This window comes from Barbus barbus (assembly GCF_936440315.1).
Source record: "Barbus barbus genome assembly, chromosome: 13".
Taxonomy (NCBI): domain Eukaryota; kingdom Metazoa; phylum Chordata; class Actinopteri; order Cypriniformes; family Cyprinidae; genus Barbus; species Barbus barbus.
In genome coordinates, this window is record NC_136741.1 from 26,494,760 (window position 1) to 26,515,989 (window position 21,230).

The following is a 21,230-nucleotide window of genomic DNA, read 5'->3' on the forward strand; positions in this document are numbered from 1 at the left end:
GTTTTCCACTTTGCCACAGTCCATTTTAAATAAGCCTTGGCCCAGAGAAAACGGCTGCGCTTCTGGATCATGTTTAGATATGGCTTCTTTTTTGACCTATAGAGTTTTAGCCGGCAACGGCGAATGGCACGGTGGATTGTGTTCACCGACAATGTTTTCTGGAAGTATTCCTGAGCCCATGTTGTGATTTCCATTACAGTAGCATTCCTGTATGTGATGCAGTGCCGTCTAAGGGCCCGAAGATCACGGGCATCCAGTATGGTTTTCCGGCCTTGACCCTTACGCACAGAGATTGTTCCAGATTCTCTGAATCTTTTGAATGATATTATGCACTGTAGATGATGATAACTTCAAACTCTTTGCAATTTTTCTCTGAGAAACTCCTTTCTGATATTGCTCCACTATTTTTCGCCGCAGCATTGGGGGAATTGGTGATCCTCTTGCCACTCTGAGAGGCTCTTTTTATACCCAATCATGTTGCCAATTGACCTAATAAGTTGCAAATTGGTCCTCCAGCTGTTCCTTATATGTACATTTAACTTTTCCGGCCTCTTATTGCTACCTGTCCCAACTTTTTTGGAATGTGTAGCTCTCATGAAATCCAAAATGAGCCAATATTTGGCATGACATTTCAAAATGTCTCACTTTCAACATTTGATATGTTATCTATATTCTATTGTGAATAAAATATAAGTTTATGAGATTTGTAAATTATTGCATTCCTTTTTTATTTGTAATTTGTACAGTGTCCCAACTTTTTTGGAATTGGGTTTGTATATCAATTGTATTTGATTGCAAATTTAGGTTGTTTTCGGAGCTGCAGTCTCCTATAAATGGATAAATGTGAAATTTTAAACAGCAGGGGTCAGCACTGTGTCCTAGTTTCTTTACCTAAATGAAAACAGCCTATAAAACAATGACAACAAGTAATGCTTGCTTAAAATGTAGCTGCAGATTCTTGCATACACAAGATATTAACATTGTTATTAGCACAGAAAATCTTAAATTGATTTATTATATGTTTATTATTACTTGAAGCACTTTGTTGAGTCTGGAAAGTATGCATTAACATATCACTAGAAACAGCAACAACACATTTCATTCTGTGGACCTGCTGCTGGAATGCTGCCTAAAACACTATTCTTATTTGAAATAGGACAAAGAAGTCATTTATCATCCACTTTCAGATGTAAGTTGAGGAATAGAGGAGTTATAAAATACATTGTTTACATTCAGTTTTTCTCCAGTGCTTTACATAGATTTATGTACATTTCAAATGGTCAAACACACATCAACTTAGAAAATATCCACTCATGTTTTGTTCCTTTGTTACAGGACAGCTATAATAATATGTTTTTTTACAATGTGAGTTTTCAGTAAGGCATCACAGCAAGCCGATGTATAAATTGAGCACTGATGCTGTATTAATCGTCTTCACTTCAAAAGACTAAAAACATGCAATTTGAGCTACTTTGGATACAGACACTATGTTCCATAATTACAACACAGCTCAGGGGAATGAAGAAAACAATAGAATAGAGTAGAGAAGTAGAGAGTGGCAGCAAGTGAAAGAGAGAGGGGGAAGGGCCACGCATGAATCTATAAGAGCCCAGGCATTGGCTTTATCCCTTGTGTGACACTCACAGTGAAACAAATCCAAACCTCACCCACTCTCACACACAGTCACACCACAGTGCTGCAGGACCGTTCACTTAGGATGGCCACTCACAGAAAATGCCACAAAGCGTCAAATGTTGCTTTCTTAATCTGTCTTTTTGCTGTCTTATTTCAAGGTGAGTACAATTTACTTCACTTTTGTTCTCCTGCAGATGTTTGGACCCAACTTTGCATTGCTCAAGATGTTAAGGGAGAAGCATGTTATACATTAACATTTTGCTTTGAGAGGTCTTATCTACTCCTAACTTTTAGTAACTATTAAAAAGAAAAGTTTTAGTGCAAAAGTTTCAGCGCTTGCTATAATGCATGCATTTCTCCACTCCGCTCTGCTAGTCCGCTGTCTGCGAAGCTACCCACCCCTTTGCATCACAGCAATACGCTGTAAATAAAGTTGATGAGTTTCCTCTCAAGTTAATGGCTTGAGATCAATTGATTCGCTCTCTCCCACACTGTATCTGTGCATATATTATATCACCAGGTGGCCGTGTGTGCATCTGTATGTGAATTAAAGAGTCCATCTGTTGTTATTCCATTAGGCACAAAGAGGATTTTGCTAATTTGGCGGAGTATGAAGCATCCAGGTGTTTAGAAGACCCTGGGCGGCAAAAGTTGTGGACCGTATGATGTAATACATATTTCAAATTCAGTAAGAGACAGAAACAAACACTTGTGTTTACATTAAAGAGCTGCACAGTGAAAACCACAAATAAAAAAAAGATACAGTGGTACAGAATTATTTTCTGAATTTATATTTATTAATATTTTCCAGTAAAATATCTAAACTTATTAAAAAAGCAAAATTGCATTAAATGTTTTTTTTATTATTATTATTTAGACCTAAATTAATTTTTTCTATTTGTTGTTTTTATTATTTTAGGCTTTATAAGGTTTATAGCTTAAAACATGAAATAAAGATATATATATATTAAGATATTTTCTCTGAAACAATAACATAAAAATGAAATCACAATTGTGTGTCTTATGTAGATTTGGATTTGGACTGTAGACTGTAGACAAAACAATAAAAATATCTATTAAGACAATGTTTGAAAAATAGATTCTGCCTAACAAACAGAAAATGTGCTAAAATATGGCTAAATTGCTAAATATGAGCCAATATTTGTTGATATCCTACTTCTATAAATATTAAGTGTAAAAAATTTAAAAAAATAAATAAAACAATTTAATTTTCAAGAAAACTGAATTTTAAGTAAAGAAAATAAGTAATTTAATTAATTATTATAAGTCCATGCATAAAATGATATTTAGACACATAAAAATACACTCAACCATGCATTAATATGAGGAAATGTCAATGTTTAATTTCAAATCTATTGCTTCATCAATTAATGTGTCAAAATACTAAAGTAAAGTTTGTTTATTTTCCAAGGCAGATTTGGGGCAATGCATGTATTCCCTTGCATACTCCCGACAACCAAGAACAGCTTTCACTCTTGTTGGCTTAGGTCCCATAACTTAAATAAGTTATTGTAGCTTAAAGGGGTTCGAGCTAAGGAGTTGGGCTGCTCAAGGAGTGTCTGATTAGAAACATAAGAGTCTGTCTTTCCTCCATATGTTTGCTGCCCTCTCTATGGTGGAGACAATGTGGGCCCCACACTCAAGGAAGAGAGGGGCTGAGGGGTCAGAGATCGGGGGGACATGCTGTCACAGAAAGAGAGAGAGAGAGAGAAGGTGGTCCAAACTTACACTCCTCCTTTCCTTTAACTGGATTGTTTGAGTCTCAAATTCCAACATCCCTAAGGGAATGCTCATTGCAGCAGCAAACGACCAGGCATCATTTAGTCGAGCACTGCTAAAGTGAACAAACTGTTCCATACCATCATTGCTTTCTCAACCTCAGAGAAAAAAATGTGATGAGATAATGATATACAGTAGAAAAGTTTAAAATTTTCTAACATTTTCTAACATTAGGATATCATGACCTAGCAATGCAACAATACTTGGATTGCTTTTATTAATTTTTTCATACATTAACTTTTAAAAGTGTGGGGTCAATAAGATTTTTTAATTCAGCAAAGACATTAAATTGATAAAAAGATAAAGACAGTTGCAAAATATTTCTATTTCAAACAATAAATGCATTTTTTTTTTAAATCCATAAATATCCATAATAATAGTGTTCTAAACATTGATAACACTAAGAATAAGAAATGTATCATGAGAATTAATATTAGAATGATTTCTGAAGGATCATGAGACACTGAAGACAAGACTGAAGACACTGAAAATGCAGCTTTGCATCAAAAAAACAAATTGCACTTTAAAACATACTAAAATAGAAAATCAAATAAATTGATAAAATAAACACAGCCTTGGTAAGCATAAGAGACTTCTTTTAAAAACAAGCTGAAAACCTAGCTAATGCTAAGGTGATTTTGGTAGTTGCGAGGGCATATATGAACTAGCTAAGGTGTTCTCAATGGTTGTTAGGGCATTCTAAGTGGTTAGTGACTGCTAGGTTGTTCTGAATGGTTGCTAGGGTGTTCTAAGTGGTTAGTGACTGCTAGGGTGTTCTGAATGGTTGCTAGGGTGTTCTCAATGGTTTCTAGGTCATTCTAAGTGGTTAGTGACTCCTAGGGTGTTCTCAATGGTTGTTAGGGTCTTCTGGATGGTTTTGAGTGATGAAGTCAAAAGATTCCATTCCAGCAGGAAGTCACTAAAAAAGTTAATTTATGACTGAGATTTGAGGACATTTTCTTTGCCTTTGATAAGCAAAAGTGACAGATGTACTTGAGACGGGGGTTGGAGGCATATGCTTGTGCATCTGCTGTAGTAAAGCTGATCTCTCATAGCAGCTGACGAACTGTCAGTGTTATCAAGTGTGAAGCAGGGCATGATGTAGCGAGCGTGCTGTTGGCTCAGACAGAAACTGCAACATGGGACCTCGCCAAGTAGCACGAGCAGCCTTGAAGATCACAATACAGATGTAGAACAAATACATACCACTTTATTGACACCCACACTCCTTCTGTCCTTCTTTCCTCACGTGATAGGTTCCTTTATCATTCCTTCTTCCCCACAGCTTAAAAGGAATCCATCCGATCCCGTTATTCAAGCATTCCTGGGGTTTGAATGTCGAAACATTCCATGACTGGAAATTCCCAGAGGCTTTGAGGGAAAGGCAGGGATAGTAAGAGAGTAAGAGATGTAACTTCCTGTTATGTGAAATATGTGAAGAGATGTAACTTCCTGTTATGGGAAATATGGAGGGAATGGGGTGAGATGAGTTGAGGAATAGGGGGGATGGGGGCAGATAGATATAACATCTGTGTGGAAGGGGGTTGTAGAAATGTTCCCTATGGTTATAAGAGGCTCATTTGTAATGTTGGGGGTGGTGCTGGTGCAAGTGCCTGAGTGAATTGGCCTACACGTGTTTTTGTTTGTGTGGACAATTATTGACGTGACGTCAACTTTTCACCTTCAAACAAACACGTTTGGTAAAAAGATGTGTTTCTGGCTGCTGAACACAGATGTGCATAATTAGGAACGATTATACAGAAAGAAAAAGAGAAATGCAATCAGTGTCACAAAAGTTTACAATGAAATTTTTTATTAAAAACTTGGTAACGCTTTACTTAATCCTTTATTTATAATGCATTATAAAAGTAGTTTTAATGCATTAATTATGCCTTGCAATGCACCTGATAATGCATTGTACAATTTTAATGAATAATTGTAACCACAATTAATACATTATAACACTTATGAATTCATTGTTACACGACGCATTTTAAATTTGGTTATAATTATTTATTACTAGACATAGACTTTATAACGCATTATACATAAAGGCTTTAAGTAAAGTGCTACCAAAACCAATAATTTTTAAGAATGTTGAGGTCCAAAAAAAACTGGAACACATTGACTTACATTGAATGGACAAAATGTCTTCTTTGTGTTCCACAGAAAAAGGTCATAAAGGTTAGGAATGACGTAATCATGAGTAAAAGACAGAATTTTCATTTTTTGGGTGGACTATCCCTTTAATTTGGCTAAAAGTTTTCTTTAATTATCCCATTCTTGCCTCTGTTTTAGCCAGATATTCATTCTCTGACCCTGACGCTAACACTTCTCTACCACTCACTATGGTGTGTATTTGAGATGCATTAAATTTGTACCACCGTAACAAAAATGGGGGGAAAAGGCTTATTCTTGTTCTCATGTGAACACAAAATCTTTTTTCACATCACAAATGGGTCACTAATATCTGGCAAGCTGGAGCCATGCTTTCCTATGATTCTTTGAGTAATGGGCTCTATTGTGCCATCCCTCTATACAGGCCACTGTTATTCAGAGCTATTGATGGTTTAATTTATTCGGTCAACTACTGACCTCTGTAGTGCCTTCAGAGCAAAGTCATGCTTTCAAATAGTTTGTACATGATTCAGTTCAGTGTAGTTTGTTGGTAAAGCTAACAATGCTCAGAAGTTACTGTTCTTTTAATGTATACATTATATATAAAATAAAAAAATATATTTCTCTATTGCTATTAAAGGCTATATTATCTATTTTTATATTCTATCTCCACAAAATGTCTAATATCTATCCTACAAATATACAGAAAATTACAATCGCTTTCGTTATACAATGGAAAAACATACAAATACACACACACAAAACACAGTCTATGCAATCATTCAACAAGAAATTAAACAAAATATAAGATCTATTTGCTGTATGCTATATGGTACTTGGCTATATGGAGACAATTAAGTTATTGGTGTTAAATTCTAAGTTTTTAGATCAGAATTTTGGCTTCTGGGCACATTAAAGCACCAGTACTTGGATGGTTTTGAAAGAAACTAGATAATGTTCTTCTGTGATACCATTTTTTCTCTGTTTTACTGGGGTTTTTTTTGGTTTTTTTGCACTACTGTCCAAAAGACGTCATTGATATACATATATTTTTCTGAATAAAAACAGGTTGTGCTTCATCAGAACGGCTGAAAGATAAACTTCATTAAAGCCCATCTGTCTGTCAGTTTACAGGAAGGATGGAAGGAAGTGAAGCAGAGCAAATTATTCTAGCCAAGGGTCAGTTTAGGGTTATCTCTTTGTTATCTTTGCACTGAAATATACCTCATAAATTGTTTTAGTTCAGCATGCTATCCACTATGTGTCAGGGTTGTGGGAAGAAGGGATGAGGCGAGGACTCAGTACTGCAGAGAATGGGCTTTATTAATAATAAAAATAAACAAAACCAACCAAAACTACCCCGTAGGGGAAAAACAGGACAGCTGGCAGGCTTGGCAAGGCAGGACAGGGCACGACAAGGCAAGGCAGGATCAGCACACGACAGGGGAAATTACGACGACGAACTGGCGCAGGACTGCAAACACAAGGAGATTATAAAGGGAGCAAATGAGGAGGGTAATGAGGTAAACACAGGTGGGGAAATTTAACCAATAATTAGGAAACAAGGTGGGTGGGGTCAAGACAATTGACATGAGCACATGGCACATAGAACCAAACAAGACAAGCCATGTGCTCACACAAAACAAAAACACAAGCACATGGCCAGCAAAACAAATCACTAGCCATGTGCAAGACAGGACACGAACACGCAGCTAACGAGGAGACTCATAAGCTGCATGTTCACAAAACATGACAAACATGAAAGCACAGATCAAAACAAAACAAGAAAAAGCACGCGGCCGAAACCGAACCGCGTGCCGAACAAAACGCACACACACAGAGACAGAGGACAGAGGAGCGCACGACCCGAGCAAACTCGAAATCGCACGCTCCCCAGCAAGAACAAACCTGGAGCGTGAGTGTCCGAACCCCGACACGAAACCAGAACAGAGTCTGAACAAGACAGGAGTGCCGGGATCCGAACACCACGCCCCAACATGAAACAGAGCACGCAGACAAGAGAGCGCGCAGCTCGAGCACACTCGAAGCCACGCGCTCACCAGAAAACAAGACAAGAAGGGAGTGTCAGGGCTCCGTCACAAAACCATGAATAAACTAGACCGAAGTGACAGAACCCTGACACTACCCCTCCCCAAAGGGACGCCACCTGGCGTCCCTAAGGAGGACACCAAAAACAAGACAGAAACATGACAAAAGACAAGACTGGTACAAACCTGAGAACACAAGACAGACAGGGGTCAACACACAGAGACAAGGAAGGGTGGGAGGGGGGGAAGCCAAGCCAGTGCCAGAAACTAAGCCCAGGAAGTCTATAGGATGGTCCAGGGTGGGACGGGAGGGTTGAGCCAGGGAGGCTCCAACAGTTCTGGAGTCCTGGCTGAGGGCCAGGGTGGAGCTGGAGGGACGGACCAGTGGGGCTCCAGCCTTTCAGGAGTCCTGGCTGCGGGCCAGGGTGGAGCAGGAGGGACGGACCAGGCGGGCTCCAGCAGTCCAGGAGTCCTGGCTGAGGGCCAGGGTGGAGCTGGAGGGACAGACCAGACGGGCTCCAGCAGTCCAGGAGTCCTGGCTGAGGGCCAGGGTGGAGCTGGAGGGACGGACCAGGCGGGCTCCAGCAGTCCAGGAGTCCTGGGTGAGGACCAGGGAGGAGCTGGAGGGACGGACCAGACGGGCTCCAGCAGTCCAGGAGTCCTGGCTGGGGACCAGGGTGGCGCTGGAGGGACGGACCAGGCGGGCTCTTGCGCCTCTGGAACCCCGGCAGGAGGCCAGAGCAGGACCAGCAACTTGGCAGCCGACAAGGCCATCAGAGAAAGGAGCTTGGGCGGCGCTGGCAGGCCAAGGAGGTTGAGCGGAGCCGGCAGGGCAAGGAGCTTGAGTCTGGGCAGAGACTGCAGGGCAAGGGGCTTGGGCGGCACCGGCAGGGCAAGGGGCTTGAGTCTGGGCAGAGACTGCAGGGAAAGGAGCTTGGGCGGCGTCGGCAGGGCAAGGAGCTCGGGCGGCGCTGGCATCAGGGCAAGCCGCTCGGGTGGGGCCGGCAGGGCAAGAAGTTCTGGTGGGGCCGGCAGGGCAAGAAGTTCTGGTGGGGCCGGCAGGGCAAGAAGCTTGGGCGGGGCCGGCAGGGCAAGCAGCTTGGGTGGAGCCGGCAGGGCAAGCAGCTTGGGTGGAGCCGGCAGGGCAAGCAGCTTGGGTGGAGCCGGCAGGGCAAGCAGCTCGGGTGGCTCAGAGACGGCCTCCTGGCCAGCAGAGGGCTCTGGAACGGCCTCCAGGCCCTGAAGGGTGGAAGAATCCTTCCTCCTGTGCCTCCTCCTCCTCCTCCGTCTCTGAGAGTGGGGCACTGCTGCATCATCAGTTGACACTGGGGGCACTGTAGCTTCGTCAGCCGCCGCTGGGGGCGCAGCAGCTTCCTCGGCCACCTCTTGGGGTGCTGTAGCATCGGCCAACACTGGGGAAGCTGTGGCCTCTTTGGCCACCACTGGAGGCACTACAGTCCTTTCAGCCACCTCTGGGGGTGCTGCGGCAGGTTCAACCTCTTTCGTAATCGAGGCGGACCTGTTCTTCCTCCTCCGTTGGTGGGTCATTGGAGGACTGGGGACTAAGTAGTTTGTGAGGGGAATGGGAGGAGGGCCAAGAGGAGGAAGGCCACCTTCCTCTCCACGGTGGTAGACATACCCCACAAACTGCCAGAAGGACAGTATCCCCAGCATTCCCATCTCCCAGGCATGGACGGGCTCATTAAGGTTGGTGTTAAAAATGTCCTTGAGCTCTGCATCACTGATGTTGAGTCCCTCCGCTACGAACAGGAACTGGTATGCAAAATCCTTCACACTGGCTCCCCCTTGCCGAAGAGAAAGGAGCCTGCTGCGTTGAGCAGCCATCTGATGAGCGGAGGGGCAGGGAGATGGGAACAGGAAGATGCCCATTGTTCTGCTGAGTCCTCTGTGGCCAGTTCGTACTGTCAGGGTTGTGGGAAGAAGGGATGAGGCGAGGACTCAGTACTGCAGAGAATGGGCTTTATTAATAATAAAAATAAACAAAACCAACCAAAACTACCCCGTAGGGGAAAAACAGGACAGCTGGCAGGCTTGGCAAGGCAGGACAGGGCACGACAAGGCAAGGCAGGATCAGCACACGACAGGGGAAATTACGACGACGAACTGGCGCAGGACTGCAAACACAAGGAGATTATAAAGGGAGCAAATGAGGAGGGTAATGAGGTAAACACAGGTGGGGAAATTTAACCAATAATTAGGAAACAAGGTGGGTGGGGTCAAGACAATTGACATGAGCACATGGCACATAGAACCAAACAAGACAAGCCATGTGCTCACACAAAACAAAAACACAAGCACATGGCCAGCAAAACAAATCACTAGCCATGTGCAAGACAGGACACGAACACGCAGCTAACGAGGAGACTCATAAGCTGCATGTTCACAAAACATGACAAACATGAAAGCACAGATCAAAACAAAACAAGAAAAAGCACGCGGCCGAAACCGAACTGCGTGCCGAACAAAACGCACACACACAGAGACAGAGGACAGAGGAGCGCACGACCCGAGCAAACTCGAAATCGCACGCTCCCCAGCAAGAACAAACCTGGAGCGTGAGTGTCCGAACCCCGACACGAAACCAGAACAGAGTCTGAACAAGACAGGAGTGCCGGGATCCGAACACCACGCCCCAACATGAAACAGAGCACGCAGACAAGAGAGCGCGCAGCTCGAGCACACTCGAAGCCACGCGCTCACCAGAAAACAAGACAAGAAGGGAGTGTCAGGGCTCCGTCACAAAACCATGAATAAACTAGACCGAAGTGACAGAACCCTGACACTATGCAATGCAAATGAATGTAATGAAGAAAAGCATAGGCATCGTTACATCTGTGTTGGTTAAGATTTAAGATTGTGTTGGTTAAGTTTGCCTCTAAATTAAATTAAACCATCAAAACAATATACCTCTGAAATAACAGACAAACAGAAACACACACGCCTGATACCACACACACTGGTCTCTGTTTAACCAATTAATAGGAAGGGAAATAAACAAAGCCGTATCAGGCTGGTAGGAGCTCAGTGGGAAGCAAGCGATTGAGTGAATACCGCTGAGGTGAGGTCATGCAAGGAACAAGGGGCTTGGAGAAGCAGGAGGGTGGATTCTGGAGTAGAGGAGGAGGAGAAAACAAGATTTTAATGTGCCCATCTGGTGACTTCAGCTAATGGTGATGGAAACAAAACCCTTGGCATGAATTAATCTGCAACGTCAGAAACCAAAAGGAACAATTTACTACTCAGTAAAGGTTGTTCTTTCAGAGCTCAGGAGTCTTAAACAGAAATAATTGAAACAATTGCTGGCATGCGGCTAGAATTTAGAGCTGCTATACAGTAGAGTTATAAAAATTATAATTTTCATATTGAAAGGATATACTGAAAACTCATGGCAAACCTGACCACAGTTTGAGATTCTATTAAAATCTCTATCTAAATCTTCATATATTAAAGAGATATTAAATCATATTTGTGCTTTTTTTCTTTTAGAGACATTCAAAAAGCACATGGATTCTAAGGATAATGAAAACAATATTTATAAGGATAATATCCACAGCAAACCCTAGTTAATTTGAATGTCAGTAGACAAGAGAAATATTATAAATTTTTTACAGTGGGGAAAAAAAATATTTGATCCCATGCTGATTTTGTACATTTGCCCACTGACAAAGAAATGATCAGTCTCTAATTTTAATGGTAGGTTTATTTGAACAGTGAGAGAGAGAATAACAACAATAAAATCCAGAAAAACGCATTTCAAAAAAGTTAGCACTTCTACTAATTAATTTATTGTTTATTGAACTGTTGTAAAATGTATATATATATATATATATATGTAATCATGCTGATTTTTGGAGAAAAACGGCACTCTTCGTGTGATATTGATTTACTATATGAAATTATATAAATATACATTTTCTGCACCTATATCTTCAATTTTGTGATCATTTTAAATGCATTTTAACAGACTCAATCACGCAGTGAACCCTCAAACCCGGTTTAAAAGATGGGCAATTGCATTGTGCAAATTGCATTCAGAGCTAATTTTTTTTAGAGTTTGCATCATTACCAATTTGCATAACTCTTTTGGTCAAAACAAAGAAGCACATGCAAATAAACCCAATTCACTCTTAGTGAATTTCCCTTTGAAACTTTAGCATGGAAAAATCTTATAAATATAATAATACAAGCAGAAGAGATTCATCCAAGAGAGAAAAGCTACCATATCATATTTTATCATTGCTTCTCGTGGCTATTTAATTTACAGGCAAAATAAAAACATGGAAACAAATTTGCTGACTACCAAAACTTTTAAAAATGACAACATTTTGTGTGTGACCAATCAAAAGATCAATTAGAATTAATTAGAGTGTGGTGAACTTGAGAATAGTTTGCTGCATGCTCAAGAGAATTATGCAAATAATGTTAAATAATCGCTTCATTATAATGGATGGAACGGATGCCTTAGAGCGCACTAAATCATTCTGACAGTGATCTGACTCAGTACTGTCTAGCTTTAGGTTTAATGTGCATCATGCTGGGCGCTGACACATGACCGAAGACAAAAAAAAAAGATCTCTCCTTTAAAATAGAATTACTCCTTTATTCAAAACATCTCTAGCAGAAAATCACATTTTTCAGCACATAATCATGTGCAAATGAGAAATGGCTCCAGAAAGACATAAATAAGAGTCTTTTATTTCCCCTTTCCATCTCCCTGACTCCTTTTCTTTGACTATTCTTTTCTTTTTAACCTCTGACCGACTCTCTCTAAGGCGTCCAGAGGGGAGTGTGTTGAGGCAGGGACAGGGTCAGAGGTCAGGACCTCTTGTAGCAGGGAGGAGGAGTGAGGTTACGGTTTTATTAGCTCAGTCTGTGCTGATGTATCCATGCTCAATTAGTCTATTATTTACACCCCGAACATTTAACTCATTGATTCAAACCACTGCAGCCCTTGGCAGAGCTGTTCAGAAATTAGGTCAGTGTTCATTCCTCTGGCTCTGAAAAACATTATGCAATTTAATAGACTTGAACCAGAGTTAAGCACGCTCAGCAAATGCTAAACATACCTCTGAATTTCAAAGATTGAGTTTTGTAAACTTTTGCTACTCAATTCAATTAGTTTGGATGTGGCCAATTGAACACAGTCAGTCAGGATATCATTCAGCTCTCTAGTCAAACTAGATCCAGCTTCATCAACTACAGAACCAGCAACATGTTAAAGGAAGCATAAGAGATAGGACAGAATAAGAAAAATGTTTGCTAGCCAGATTCAAACTCACATCGCCCACATAAGCTCTATGGCTCAATATGTTTGCTCTAACACAAGTTTTTAACTCATATACACAATGCTTGAGGTAGGTGATGAAGACAGAAAGCAGCTCAATTAAATAGAGGGAAAAAAAGAACAGCTTGCTAATTGGATTTGAGTCTATTGAACACTGCCAATGCAACAATATTGTGACAAGATTTTAAACAACACAACACAATATGGATGATTTACAGCTCAGTTAAGGCTTATTAATTCTAATCATTTTATCTAACTACACATATCCGACTAATATATGTAAGTGGTGCCTAACCATGGGTTAAGTAATATTTTTTAATGGTTTTGAAAGAATCTCTTATGCACACCAAGAATGCATTTATTTAATCCATATCACCATAAAAACAGTGATATTGTGATTTATCACTACAAATGTGACCCTGGACCACAAAACCAGTCTTAAGTCGCTGATTGCTATTTTTGTAGCAATAGCCAAAAATACATTGTATGGGTCAAAATTATAATTTTTTTATGAATTTCCTACCGTAAATATATATCAAAACTTAATTTTTGATCAGTAATATGCATAGCTAAGAACTTGATTTAGACAACTTTAAAGGTGATTTTCTCAGTATTTAGATTTTTTTTGCACCCTCAGATTGCAGATTTTTAAATAGTTGTATCTCGGCCAAATATTGTCCTATGCTACCAAACCATACATCAATGGAAAGCTTATTTATTCTGCTTTCAGATGATCTAGAAATCTCAGTTTCGAAAAATTTACACTTAAGACTGGTTTTGTGGTCCAGGGTCACAAATCAGCATCAATACTCTTACACTCAACACTCAGACATCAGCAGTGTTGGGCTAGTTACAGTTCTTCCACATAAAATTCTTCTATAATGTTACATATTTCTGCCTTATCATTTGACCAAAATCCACATTGGATCGCAGTCAGAAGTTATTACAAACACTCAACTGTGATTGATAGTGACATTCAAGTAGAAGTGTTGTATTAATCTCATTAATTGCCATGTGTAGCTTGAAGTTAATTATAATTTCTCCATTACCCATATATGATTATATTTCATTATGTATTTTATCAAATCACATAAGTTTGTAAGAAACTGTTTAATTTTCCAAGAAGATGTTTAATTATAGTAATATAATGTACCACATGCTGATCAGAGGGATGTGGATGGGATGTAATGCCAGAATAAAGTAAAGCCACAACTTACACAACAGTGTTCAGATCATATTTTGTCCTGAAAAAAAAAATCAATATAATGCTATATTTCTATTTGCTGAATGTAAGCTTTTCCATATTCCAAGCTTGCTTGCTGCACTGGGGACATCACATGCATGTGCGAGTTGTGAAAATTATGAAAATAAATCTAGGAATTATTTGATTGTTGGATTTTAAATCAGCGGGGTTGAGGCATCAAAAGTAACTAAGTAACAAAGCTGTTTTATGGATGGTAACTGTAATATTATTACTGAAATCTTATTAGCAATTAGTTACACTACTAGTTACTGCAAAAGTAATATTATTACAGTAACTAAGTTGCTAGTAACTAGTTACTGCCCAACACTGATCATCAGTGTCACATGATCCTTTAGAAATCATTCTAATATGCTAATTTGCAGCTCAAGAAACATTTTATATTATTTTCAATGTTGAAAACACTTATGCTGCAAACAAAATCTGTATTTGTTTTAAGAACAAAGTTCAAAAGAACAGCATTTATTTGAAAAATACTTTTTTGTAACAATTTAATGCATCATTGCAGAAAAGACTTATTAATTTTTTTCTCAGATCCGTCCTTCAGTGCACACCTATTGTGTCTTTTGCTCATTTTATTATCTGCCAAACTGAATGTTTGAGAAAGATTAAAATTAGAGTAATATAAAACTTAATATCATGACACTTTGAATGCAGTTAGTTTGAATGAAACGCCCTGACAACATTTACCTTAAATTTCAGCTGTGATTTGTGATGATGTGCCTGAAGATTTGGACAGAATCTCCCGTGGGGATAGTGATCCACTTCCAACAGCAAAGGTCCACAGCAAAGGTAAAAAAAAAATTTAAAAAAAGGAAAAGGAAAATAATCCATGTTAAACTCAGCAAAGAAATAAATGCTACATTAATGAATTAATAAAGGTGCTATTTGGTCACAATACCTTCTCTACTTTCTCTGTAATTAAAAACATGAATCACTTTTAATTCCTTTTCCTTTGTTTTCCCTTGAGTTTTGAGCTGATTAACTTACACCAATCAGCCAGCAAAAACACAAGAAAACTATCTGGTATTTATGACTAAAACAGGTGATGTTGTTGTTTTAAATGACATTACAATTCAAGTTTGGTTTGGATTAGATGTGATATAATTAATCCATTTGTACAAATATTTGTGATCTATAGCAGGGATGGGCAACTTCGGTCCTGGAGGGCCACTGTCTTGCAGAGTTTAGCTCCAACCCTAATCAAACACACCTGCTTGTAGCTTTCTAGTGATCTTGAAGACCTTGATTAGCTGGTTCAGGTGTGTTTGATTAGGGTTGGAGCTAAACTCTGCAGGACAGTGGCCCTCCAGGACCGAAGTTGCCCATCCCTGATCTATAGTATAATGAACCGACCGGTATAATATATGATTTTTCTGAAGTCTAAAAAGTAGAATTTACCTCACTAAACTATGACCATGTTCTTCACATTCAAAATTATATGAGAAAAACAACTCCTTATGACAATGACCACAACACTTGGACAAGTCATTACAAGTATATTTCTGTCACAGAAGATCCTCAGATTTTAATTTTCCCCACATGTCACCTGATTCAGAGACCTCAGAGATGCCACAAACTGAAACCACTGAGTCAACTCAACCTGACAAACAGACCCCAGATCAGACCGACCCAAACCCACCTGAAAAAAACAGTGTCACTTCTAAGGTGGGGACACTCTGTACTATTCAGAAAACATCATCAAAGAATTGATTATTTGTCAAGCTCCATCCATTATGTGTATGGTTAAGAAGGCTTCTAGTGTGTTTATTTTCATGTGTGTTTATTTTGCAGGGTAATGTGGTCTGTGTGGATAAAATACCAGTGCGATACAAATATGATGTGCTGCTGAAACTAAAGGCCTCCTCCACATGTGTAAGTACTGGTCTGGATTTATCCTGTGATAATTGAGCAGAATCTGGGGAAATAATATTATATAATAGCAGCAGTGCTGATTCTAGATCCATACTGGCTAGTTTAAAAGGGCTGAAATTAGAGTTGGAAAACTCCCCTACAGTAAGCTTTAGTTAAACTATAGAGACCAAAACAGACCTGATTCTAAAAAAAATTAATCCAAGTAACAAATTTGCGAGTAGCCTATCTGCACCCACACCGTAAAGGTAAGAACATGATTATTAAAAATAAAAATTTGAAGTAAAATATTTTATATTTTTTTTATTATTAGGCTATTTTAAATTTCCAAATCCCAGAGCCAAATTTGATAACCTATATTATAGTTTTGTAGATTAATTATTGTGAATCATATTTCACCCTAAAACAAAAAGAAAACCTATATGGCATTTTGTTTAAATAAATGAAGGCAATTTTTATTACCATAACATTTTTGCATTGTATTGTTATATTCATGACAGTTAAGCACTTTCCCCAAATTCCATAAAGTAATAAAATATATTAAATTGTACAATATTGTATAATTACCCACACACCTTTAAATTTCAGAAAATCATGATCAGCATAATCTACAATAACAAACAAAGCCTTTTGGCACAGACAAAACAATAGAGAGACTGCTAAGCGTGTCTTCCTTTTGCCAACTATGACTTTATACAAGATTTTTAAGTCTTTTTATAAGTGATCCTATAGAGACTCTAAAATGTGTGTTATGCTATGCGCTAAGGTCTCGTTGGGTGGACCCTTCACAGAGGCCTTGTGGCCTGCACATCAATGGCGTTCCATTACACGCTATGGGCGGCTGCAGTTCAGCATTCACGCCAGGAACTCTGCCAAGATACACAGTCAGGCCTCTAGGTTTAGTTTCAGAGCCAGTAAATCAATGGATTAGAATAAAGTATCTACTACGAGTAGTAAAATAGGGGGAAAAAATACATCAATGACTTGTGTGTATGTGACAAAAGCAGACTTCATGACTTCTGATGTTTTCAGCTAAAATTCAAGAAGAATTTGACATTTGTTTTAACAAAAAAGAAAACCAATTGAAAACCATTGATTTAAGTTAAACTATTAAACTGCTTCTGTCATATATATCTATATATTGTAGCATTTATACATGACTTTTACTTTTTGAAAGATTGCTCAGTTTATTAGCAACATAATTATTCATTTTAGTATTTTAATATTATTTTAGTGTTAATCATAATGGCATATTTTTATGGGAATTCTTCTATTCGCCAATGTTCCCTTGGAGCACTGTGACTGAGTGAGAGAGAAAACCTGAATATACAGGCGTCATATTACACCACATTCCAGGAAAGAAAGAAATATGAGCGATAGAGAGAGAAAGAAAGGGGAGGGAAAAAAAGAGTAAAGCTTAATGCATCACTCTGCTTTCTTTTCGTCATGTTTATATGCTAAATAACCACACACACATACATACATATATATGCATTTACAATTGTCCTACACTTATTCAAAAACTCTTTCATCCAATAGGAAGAGACTAAAGTCAGGATTCAGAGTGTTCTAGAACATCTGTGCGGTGAAGACTGCAAACTTGAAATCTATCAGATAGACAACACGAATGAGATACTTGTTTATGGAGACAGCATTGAAGGTTTGTATTGTCTTCTTTTTGTTATTCATTTGCTTGATTTATATTTGGTGAATATTACAAAATGTACAGTAAAAACTTTTTTTTATCAATATCATGAAATCCCCAAATATAGATTAAAATATCAGTTAATTAAAATACATGCGTGTGAATATTTTATTAAATATGATAAAATATATAAATCTAATATTATAGATATGACATACAATATAGATTATTTATCTATCTTATAAAGCATCAAAGTTAAATTCTTTATAAAGCCAACATTCAACGTTTATCTTATTATTCTAGTTTAAAAAATACCATTGAATTTCTTTGAATTTCAATTCATTTTTACATATTCAAACTATAAAACTTCTACTTACTGCCTACATCTCACTTAAAACTCATGAATTTAATTGGAATTGAAAGATTCTCTACAGACTAAATATTCCAGTGCTGTGAACAATCAGAATAAAATCTGTCTTTTTTTTTTTTTTTTTGTATTTATTTATATTTTGTTTCATGATGATTCAGCTGATCCTGAAGGCATGGCTGGGAAGTTCAACAACGACAACATCACCGATAAGGTCAGCAACGCTTAAAACTTTGTCATGTAATCAAGTAAGCAGAGTGAAAAAGATGGAAAACAAAAATACAAAAGGAAGAGGGAGCCTGTACATCTGCTATCAGGATTTTGCATAGCAGTGGTTTAACAAATCGTTACTCCCAGATTCCAGTCCATATGAATATTAAACACCCTATTAGGCCTCAGAAACACTGCATATTTTACCATGCGGTTTAGTTTAGGGTTAAGTTAAGGTGAGGTAAGACTGTAACTCATTTTAAGGGTAAACAGCTGTGCTGACAAATCAGATTAACACACTATATGACACTTCACACAAACCTAATTCCATTTAATTCACTCAAAACTGAAATACAACTACTTCCAGGTCAAAAAAGCTAACATGTTTTGGAACTGGTCTGTGTCTAGGTGGAAGTAGAGGAGGCGGTGTCCCGAACAGGCCAGCGCTCTAAAATTGTCCTGATCTCTCTTCTGATAACGGGTTTGCTTCTTGCTGCTTTGCTAATTGCTGGATATCTTCTAAAGACTAATCGAGGGCAATCGAAAGGACTACGACTGGTGAGTGTGACCATCTAATCATTGCACATTCCAAATGAATCAATAGTATTAGGGTCGAGGTAGGATCAATGCTCAGCATATCTATCCAATGTCTCATTTGAATCAAGGCTGAGGACTCCTTTCAAGTGGATCAAGAGAACCAAGGCAACACATTGCTGTCTGTGGCTCCTCTGCCTCAACAGGAACCTTTGGACAAGCCTATCATCAATGGAGAGTCTCCAGAATCTCCTCCGACCAATGGACACTCTGCCACCCAGACACACGTGGCCGATACGCCGATGTAAGCGACTCGGAGACAACATCAATCCATCGACCAACGCGAAGAGTGAACAAACATCATGAGTTATCACAACAGCATTAGGTGTGATAAAAACTGATGAAAGTACAAGAAACTCACGTGAAAAGACTGATTGCTGGGCAGCCTTTTGTGTAAACACAAGAGATAAAAGAACCAAATCTGTTCCAGTTGAGCCTGAAATGTTAGCTGATGAACAACAATTCAGAAACCACGTCAATTATATACACTTTCAAATATGTTTGGACTCCACCAGTGCAAAAATTATCTTGAGATCTTCCATGCTTCCATTTGTAAGCTCCATAATGAATAGGATTTGTATTATACGTTTAGATGAGCCAAAATCTTAAGTATGTACAGTATTCATACTGGAAAAGCATTCTCAAGTCTACAACTGCTGCTCTGCATAGTATTGGTTAATAGCATGTTCGTTAACATTAATGGGTTAGGTATTACAAAATAACAATGAACAATATTTTTACAGCATTTATTAATCAATCATGATGCCAATTTCTATGCATAATACATTTTAACATCAAGTTGTATAAATGAATTAATTATGAATGAACATGAATTAATGAACAATGGTATATTTATGAATTAACATGAACAATTTTATAGCATTTAATAATTAGTTCATGTCAATGTTGTTCATGAAATTAAATTCATTAATGTTAACGAACTGAAACTATTTCAGGTACATCAGAATAGTTATTGTCTGCATTTAACGGTTCTTAAAATTAGGATTCTTATAAGATAGAAAGGGGTCATCAAATCTGGCCTTTCACTGACATAAATGTAGTCTCATTTTCAATCACCTCTGTTAGTATTTTGCATTTGCCACTCTTGATTTGATTCATTTTGGTAATATTCAGGATGCTTATGCATTTCAGACATTTTTGCATTTGGCGGATGCTTTTATCTAAGCAACTCTTGCATTTAAAATACATTTAATCAGTATGCGTGTTCCTGGATACTGAACTCAGGACCTTGGCATTTCTAACATTATTATCTACAAGCTGAGCTGAAAAATGTGTGATATGCAAAAAGCTGTAAAGTGGTGTCTCATGCTAAAAATCAGACATGTGTCAGACATGACTCACTCACACACAACTTAATGGTAAAGACAAAATAGTCCCTACAACAACAACAAAAATGACCTTTACTGTTTGTGTAATTGCATATATTTTTATACAAAGTATATTTTGTTTTATACTTTTTTGGTTTGGTGTGTAATCTAGACATTCAGTTACTCGGCTGGGGGGGGGGGGGGGGGGGGGGGGGCATGTGGAAGTGTATGTGTATGAGTGAGTTCTTATGTTGTTTTGTTTGTCATTTCATTTCCTTTATTGTGGAGAAGCCAAATTTCTGAACCGCTAGAGGACAAAACACAATTTTCATATTTTTTTTAACACAATATCAATAATTTACAGTGATTAGCATAGTGTGTTTTTTACTGTAATTTTCTTGTCATTCTGACAAATCTTGAAAAATGGAATAAACTTTTGTTTGTGTCACATTTTACTATATATTTAAATGAATTCCACCGAAATCTCAGGATTTATCCCAAAAATGAACATGCAAAAGTCTACACGTTCCATCTGGTCCAGATAAAACACATAAAATGCATGAATATACAATATATTGCTGATTTTCAAGTTCAATAAAAATATGACTACAGAGAAGAATCGACATTGTAACTTGCCACCTAAAAACAAAATCACTTCAGTTCAACAAAAAAGTAATCACTTAGGATTCATAAATAACGTAAATCTTTGGCTTTAAATGGTTGTTTAAGTAAATCTACTGAGGCTACTACAAAGAAAACACTAGTAAGGCGGTAGTAATGCCCCCTGGGCCACATCAAGCTTGCTACGTGCATGAGATTTCAGTGGATTCACACGGTCGTGGGATCAAGTGAAGTGTGTTAAACCCTCTGTGGAGCCCCACAGCTGAACATATTTTATATCTTATTTACAGACAGGGGTGGAGAAGTTGAGTCTCCAACCACCAGATGAATTCAACAACTGCAACCAGCACTACCATGGCAAAATAAAGATGGAGCTGATGTTTCCCTATAATTATGAACCAGCCAATCGCTGTCAAGAAGGGGGAA

At 38.5% G+C, this 21,230-nt stretch overlaps 1 protein-coding gene across 1 annotated transcript; it reads left to right on the plus strand.

Moving 5' to 3' along the window:
* Positions 1-1,637: 1,637 nt before the first annotated feature.
* LOC306879020 (uncharacterized protein) lies at positions 1,638-20,793 on the plus strand. Its single transcript, XM_079431685.1, has 8 exons — positions 1,638-1,793; positions 14,870-14,959; positions 15,726-15,835; positions 15,962-16,042; positions 17,579-17,699; positions 18,213-18,265; positions 18,670-18,819; positions 18,927-20,793. Exons 1-8 carry the CDS (start codon positions 1,718-1,720, stop codon positions 19,101-19,103), a joined length of 858 nt encoding a protein of 285 aa, XP_079287811.1. The 5' UTR covers positions 1,638-1,717; the 3' UTR covers positions 19,104-20,793.
* The last annotated feature ends 437 nt before the right edge of the window (positions 20,794-21,230 follow it).

Bases quoted from the DNA above. Each gene is read 5' to 3' on its own strand.
- LOC306879020 (XM_079431685.1), top strand. From the start codon at position 1,718: ATGGCCACTCACAGAAAATGCCACAAAGCGTCAAATGTTGCTTTCTTA. The intron at 14,960-15,725 runs GTAAAAAAAAAA...CACCTGATTCAG, and splicing joins AGCAAAGGTCCACAGCAAAG to AGACCTCAGAGATGCCACAA. The intron at 17,700-18,212 runs GTTTGTATTGTC...ATGATGATTCAG, and splicing joins TTATGGAGACAGCATTGAAG to CTGATCCTGAAGGCATGGCT.